General features: G+C 42.6%; 1 protein-coding gene across 1 annotated transcript; it reads left to right on the top strand.

The window, feature by feature from the left end:
• The first annotated feature begins 2,657 nt into the window (after positions 1 to 2,657).
• On the top strand, positions 2,658 to 6,666 carry FADD (Fas associated via death domain). Its single transcript, XM_074149764.1, has 2 exons — positions 2,658 to 3,206; positions 3,680 to 6,666. Exons 1-2 carry the CDS (start codon positions 2,906 to 2,908, stop codon positions 3,964 to 3,966), a joined length of 588 nt encoding a protein of 195 aa, XP_074005865.1. The 5' UTR covers positions 2,658 to 2,905; the 3' UTR covers positions 3,967 to 6,666.
• The last annotated feature ends 371 nt before the right edge of the window (positions 6,667 to 7,037 follow it).

The raw sequence follows: 7,037 nt of genomic DNA, 5'->3' as shown, positions 1-7,037 counted from the left end.
AGTTTGAAACACTCTCAGGCTTCGAGCTCCCTCTGCAGTATTTTGCAAGGAATGGGTTTGCCTCGAGAAGCCTCTGAGTGATTTGGTTAGGAACTGGATCATTCACAGCACTTTAATTTCTGGGAAACTTCCACTGAAATCTGAGCTGGCTAATAAATCACTTCCATTAATTTTTATTCTGATGTGGGGCGGTTATGATCTGTTGACCTTGGCAAATGCTTTCTTTGCTAAATCCCCGTGAACTGCTTTCAAAGGAAATAACCGGAGGAAAGCACGTTGCTCGGGTATTTCCACCTGTGAATGTGTCAAAGTAGAGCTAACGGGTCAGATTCAGACATAATAAAAGGGACTACTAAATCACTATGCCAGGCATTGGGAGGAAGTTTAAAAGCATTTAAGTGATGATTTATATCTTAATTAAATGATGGTTTGTATCTTTCAGTTCCACGTTTGTTACTAATTTAGACTCCCTTAGAATTACACCGATGTACGGAATTACTTTCATGCCTCCTTGTACATCGGTGCTGAATCTGGCCACTAACTTCTTGTGAAACTATGAAGATCTCAGTTGATGTTGCTTTTAATTGCATGTCAAGGGATAGAGAATAAAGGTATAAATTACATTGATTTAGATTTCCTTCACATGGACTTGCCTCTGAATTCGGCTAAGTGCCATCACCGGGCACAAGCTATGCTCCATGTGATTTGGTTCCTCCTGTTTTGTAGAGTCATCCGCCTTGGCAAAAGGATTTTATTTAACTGGATTTTATACTTCTTGTATTGTTACTAGGGCTTACATTTGCTTTCTCAATTAATCCACACGCTGCAAATCTATTTCTCCTTGGCATCACATTACCCTTTTTATTAATCTTCTTTCCTTCAGTTTAAAGCATATAAAGTTTAAAGCATATTCAGGGCTGCAGAAAGAAATTGCATCCCTCAACACAGGCACATCCCATCCCAACTCGCGTTCTTAGTGACAATTCCTCTCACTATTCACTTTACTGTGAGACCCTGCAACAGGTTAATTCCCTCCAATTTGCAGCATTTAAGGATTACACAAAAATCATTCTTTTACATGGTTTTTTTTTGGGTTTTTTTTTTTTTTTTGTTTTTTTTTCTATTTCGTCTGGGAGTAACACGTACATTAGCTGGTCTTTAAAGTTTGCATGATTAGATGCCCTGTCATCTTTCCTGGATGAGGAACATAAGGGAGGGAAAAAAAGGAGGATGATGGAAGTCACAAATTTATTGCGAATTTTGGGATTGTCTGGTTAAAATCAAAGAAAATATTGCCATGCTGTAGCAAAGGGAATGATGTTAAGGGAATGCTTACTTGGAGGAGACGAGGCTGCCCAATGTTCACATAATCTGGGAGAATTATATGGGAAGCAAATCTTGCATTCAGCATAAAATACGAATTTTCTTGTATCATTGTGCCCACCGTTGTGGATGCGCAGATGGGCTTTGTGCCTGTAGCCAGTTCTACACATTGGCTGTCTTGATCACGTGTAAGGCTAGCTCTGTCTAACAGGCTGAAACAGGACGCTGAAAACCTAGTGGTTCTATCTAAGGAGGGCTTGTGCCTGTGGGAGCTTTAGAAGTGTTTTGAGAGTAGGAGTTGTTCCTCACACCAGAATGAGAGACTGGAGAAGGAGATGTGGAAAATGGTAAAGCTTAAGCTCATGTAACCGAGATGGCAATAATTTTGACAAGGACTGCAGGTCTATTTTGCGTGTTGCAACAACAATAAATTAAAGGCTGGACTGGGAATGGGGTAGTCAGGTGAATCAACAGGCCAGTGCTCACAAAAGGAAGAAGGAAAACCCTGAACTAACTACACATTCCATGAAGAAAAACCATTACATGTTTTTCTGAACTTTGAGGACCGACAAATGATGGCATGAACTTGAACTGTCCCATTTTTGAAAAGTTCACAACCTTTCACCTCGTATAAAAATTGCCTTCAAATTAAAAGGACATAACATTTGCCCTACATCTTCCCTTTGAAAGGTCAGGAGTTACTTCAAGCCACAGTTATCTTTGTGAGGTACCAGGCCCAGGCTGCAAGCCCCCGTGTTTCCAGGGACAGGCACAGGGGGGTCTCAGGCCGGGGAGGGAGGGTAGCAACCACCTTCCCAGGCAGCTGCCAGGGAGGGACACGGAATGAACAGCAGCATCTCTCTGGGAGCGCGGCTCTGATGTGGCCTTTCTTCCTCTTTGTCAAGCAAGTCTTTTCATCCTTGTACTTGTCGCTTTTGCAAAAAAAAAAGAAAAAATATCCCAAAACCTAACCCATGTAGGTTTAGGTGCCTCACAAGAAGGCCAATAATTCTGTATTAAACGGGGAAATTACAGTTCCCTCAACTTAGGGCTCAGCCAAGGCTGAGGGGCCGAGACCAGGTCCTGCTCCTCCTGCAGCAGGAAATTGCGCCGAGCTCGGCTCCAATACACCCTTTGTATTGAGAACCATTAAACAAACCCGTTCGCCTCCGAGGGGCTTTTGAGCACTGCAGGGGACCTAAAACCTCGGCGGTGAGGACAGCGGGCGTCCGTAACACCACCCTCCCGGCAGCCGCCATCTTGGAGAGGGAGGGGGGAGAGAGGAACGTTCACGCCGTCACGTGACTTCCGGGCAAGGCCGCCGCCGGCGCGCGGGCGGAGGAGGGTCAGGGGCAGCGCCCCGCCATCGCGGCGGCGCCGGGGCCGGGGCCGGGGCTGGAGCCGGCTAGGCTAGGCTAGGGTCGGGTCGGGTGGAGTCGGGTCTTCCCGCGCCCTCCGGCCTCCCGGGAAGTCACATCTGTGAAAACAGAAACGCAGTCCGCCCGCGGAGGGCGGGGACGGGACACCGCCTGCCTTCCCGCCCCGGGGCCTGGTGGTGGTTTGCGGTGTAGGCCTCGGCACCATGGATCCGTTCTTGGCTCTGCTGAACTCTTTCTCCTCCTTCTTGTCGGACGCTGAGCTCGCTTCCCTGAAGTTTCTCTGCCGGGGGGAAATTTCGAAAAGGAAGCTGGAGTCTGTGCAGAGCGGTAGGGATCTCTTCGCCATCCTCATCGAGCAGCAGCTAATTGCAAGCGACAATGTATTGTTTCTTGAAAAACTGCTTAAGAACATTAAAAGGGAAGACTTGGTCTCACAGCTGAAGCAGTTCGAAGAGGAAGGGGAAGTTAGTGCTCCTGATGATCAACCAGATGCACATGAAAAACGTAGGTGCATTATTTTTTTAATTTCCTCCCCTCCCTAAGGAACCCCAGTAAATCTGTAGGCATCTGGGTATGCTGAGGGCAAACAGAGCACGGCTGCCCTCAGATGCCTGCTGTAGCAGTGCCCACTGCTGAGGGTGTTTCTGCTACGGACTGCTGCCAGGGAAGTGTGTCGCACCCTGGAAGCATACCATGAGGGCAGTATATACTGCAAACAGCTTTCCAGGGTGGAAATTTCTAATTTCTTCCCTTTTTTTTTTTAATCGAACGGTCACTTGGAAATCCTGCTTTGTACTTGGGATTCTGACAATGTCCGACGGCTTTTCAGAACATGGTGTGACTTTCAGTATTTGCGATGCAGGAAGAGTGGTAGCATTTTGCTAAAAAAAAAAAAAACACCCACCACCCTAACTTAAAAATTTTCTTGTATTTCTTAGCAAATCTATCACTAATGTCATCTACTTCTGCTGTTTCAGGTCTTCAGAAGGCAGCTATTGAAGTCATATGTGATAATGTCGGGAAAGACTGGAAAATGCTGATGCGGAAACTTGATATTTCAGAAGTGAAACTGGAAAGAATAGTGGCAGCCAATCCATATAACTTGCGTGAACAGTTGCATCAGTCACTCCGAGAGTGGCAGAAATGGAAGGGAAGAGATGCGAAGGTGACTGACTTAATAAAAGCTCTTCGGGACTGTAAGATGAATTTGGTGGCAGACAATGTTGAACAGAAACTCTTGCAACTGAACACTGAAACCAGGTGAAATCTATAGAAAACACTTCCCTCTCCCACAGATACGAATGACAAAATTAAAAGTGTCTTCTACTCATCTGTGCCTCTATTCCTACCAAAATCATTATAATTGGTTCTGTTACTTATTCGGCTATTAATTTATGTGCATTAATAGGTTGATTTCTGGTCAGATGAATCATAGAATCATCTAGGTTGGAAGGGACCTTCAAGATCGTCTAGTCCAACCATCAACCTAACTCTGACCAAAAAAACATAAACCCACATTCTGTTCTGGTAATGCTTTGTAGTTTGATGCTTCCTTTAAGAGATTTCAACGTAGAAGACCTAAACTCAATTTTGTAGAAATTCTCACACTTTTGTTCTACCACCCACCTGAAAACAAGATTTGCTTTTCTGCAAGGACTTTTCAGATGTATCTTCTCTGGAAATACATCCATGGGACGCTTCTGAGGCAACTGTAATTTAAAATTTCATGGGGGGGAGATTTTTTTTTTTTTTTTAGTGGCCTATTATAACAATAGTGTGAAGGGCAGAAGGAGTAGACCTGTTAGCTGTATACTGAGGGTGTTCTTGAGTAGCATAAGATAATATATTTATATTCTGTAATTTGTGAAATACACTTGCTCTCTGTAAAAGGATACTAAGACAACTGTAACCTCAGGCCCTAAGACTGCAGTGTAAGAGGGCTAGTAACTATGGTGGTGGCTTTTTATTGGCAGAAAATGTGCCTAGGTTGAAAATTAACCAGTTGAAGTCAAATGTCTGTATCAAAGTGCCTTCATCATCCTGAAGGAAATGTTCTCTTGAAATTACGTGTCTCGGATGTTTACAGCAGCCTCTTTTTACCGCTGTGAATGCTTTAAGATTCTTTACTAGGAATCCTTTCATAACCTATATGAGAGAGTCTGGTCATGTCTGCTGGAAGTTGCAGCTCACCTCATACATAAGCTGCAGTTTTCTGTGCTCTTGGGTAAAAAAAAGTCTGTACTGTAACAAAAACCCAAGAAAACAAATCGGTTTCTTTTTAGTGGAGGGGTGTGAAAAGCTACTGAGAGCAAAAATATAGTACTGACTTTCCTTTAGTGATACTCAGCGAAGATCAGTTGTCTTTTGCCACAGTTTGTTCTCTTCAAAGGTCACTCCAGATCCAGTAGCTCTTCCAAGTCCTCTGCAGATTTTTTAGTTCATTCCTGTTCCTTTACATATTTTTTTTTAAAGTGGCCGTAAGCAACTTGCAGGGGAAAGAAGATTTATGAACAAGACTAGATTCAGTTTTAATTTGGAACAGACTTAAAAAATGGCCTTCACGCTTAACCTAAGACTGCAAAAATTGCACAAGCTTCAAGACATGCAGGGCTGTAGAGGCCTCTGGGGACTGTCCCCCATGCAAGGGGGAAAAGTTCTCCAAAATCAGTGTTGCTTGAATGAATAGGACTGTTTGTTACTGCAAACATCCTTCTAACTACATAAATCCTTCCAACTACTTGAAGAGGAGAGGCTTCTTTTTTGCTACTGTACCTGTGTGACTTTTAGCTCCTTTCAGGTTGTTATTACATGGTGCCATTACTGTGAAGGCCGGGAGTCAGCATAAAATATACCACTACTCTGCATAAATCTTGGGACATAGATAATTTTTGATTTTTTGTTGCAGTTGGTGCTCCTAGTTTAGAAGATAACACTTTTGATTAGTTGATTGGAGTTAATGGAAAACTGCTGTAAAGTGGACTTACCTTTTTATTAAGGTTTTCCTTAAATGACTCTCACAAGTATTTTTCTAATCACAGTATACTAAATATCAGGGATTATATCCAAGCAAAGGAACAATGGGTAATACAGAAGTTTCCATTTCTCAGCCTTTTGGGCAGGTGCAGTTCTCTAAGTACTTGCTCCAATACCTCTCAGTATGGATTGTCAATTCCAGGCTTCCAATAGGAGATACAGTGCTGTGCTTCAGCTAAACGACTGCTCAAATGTTTCGGAGGGGTTTGTTTAATAGATACGCTCTTCATTCTACAGTATTTAAAGAAAATAATCCCTTCAGACTCCTTCCCTTCATGTCTCTAAGCAATCTTTGTGAGTAGAGGGGAGTAGAAGTGAAGTTAGCAAGATGAGTTATGTTTGTGGCGAACCAGCTCTGCGACAGGGCCAAGTTCAATCTGTCCAGTAACATGTTTTTCTTATCCACTGGTAATAAGTCTTCTGGTTCACATAAGAGACATATATCTGGAATATGAAAAGTCATACGCTGCCTACTGGATATAACCAGGATATTTTAAGAATCAGTAGGAGTTACTTGTTAGTTGTAGCCAAGCGCTCATCAGCTACAAGAAATATTCTGCCTCAGAAGATAAAAACCTCGTTTCTTTAAGGATTCGTAGATAGTGGATGTTTTACTGCGTATGAAGGCAATGACCTAGACTGCATCAATCTGTTCAGTACCTCGGGGCCAATTTAAAACTGTTTTTATTAGAGATTAAAAAGTTGATTATGTGAATGAGAACAAAATTAAGTGGAACAAAATGGAACAAAGGGAACAAAAACTTTTTATTGGGAGGAGGGGTAAGGGAAAAGGGCAATTTGTAAAGGAAATGTGATGTGATCCAGTTTTATTTTCAAATTAAGTATTTTGGGCTCAAATATATTTTCATAAATTGAATTCAAGTTTTATATTGTATAATTTTGTGCACACTTCATTAAAAAATACTTCCTTAAAAACAAAAGACATGGAACTGGTTTTTTGTGCTACGGGATTGCTGTCTATGATGGTCCGTCACTGGGTGCAGGTAAATGTTAGGGGTAGTTTTAAAGCAAGGAGTGGCGCTAAATGGGCATTATGTTACCAATGTCCTTCTTGGAACATTAAAAAAAAAAACCAAAAGGCAAAAAGCTTTGTTATTGAATTTCTCAGAAGTGCTAAAAAGGCTGTAGTTTCCCTGGCAGGAATAGCATTTGAAGGCTGTCATTTAGGGAAGTGCGAGAGGAAAGAAATCTCTGCGAGCCCTCAGGATCCTAAAATTTGAGTGGCAGCGCGTGCATGGGATGGAGGCCTTCTGTGAGTAAGTGCCTTACAATTGTTTTCTC

Source organism: Numenius arquata, chromosome 6 (assembly GCF_964106895.1).
Source record: "Numenius arquata chromosome 6, bNumArq3.hap1.1, whole genome shotgun sequence".
Lineage (NCBI taxonomy): Eukaryota > Metazoa > Chordata > Aves > Charadriiformes > Scolopacidae > Numenius > Numenius arquata.
The sequence above is the reverse complement of the archived record's forward strand: the minus strand, read 5'-3'. Positions and strand labels throughout refer to the sequence as shown.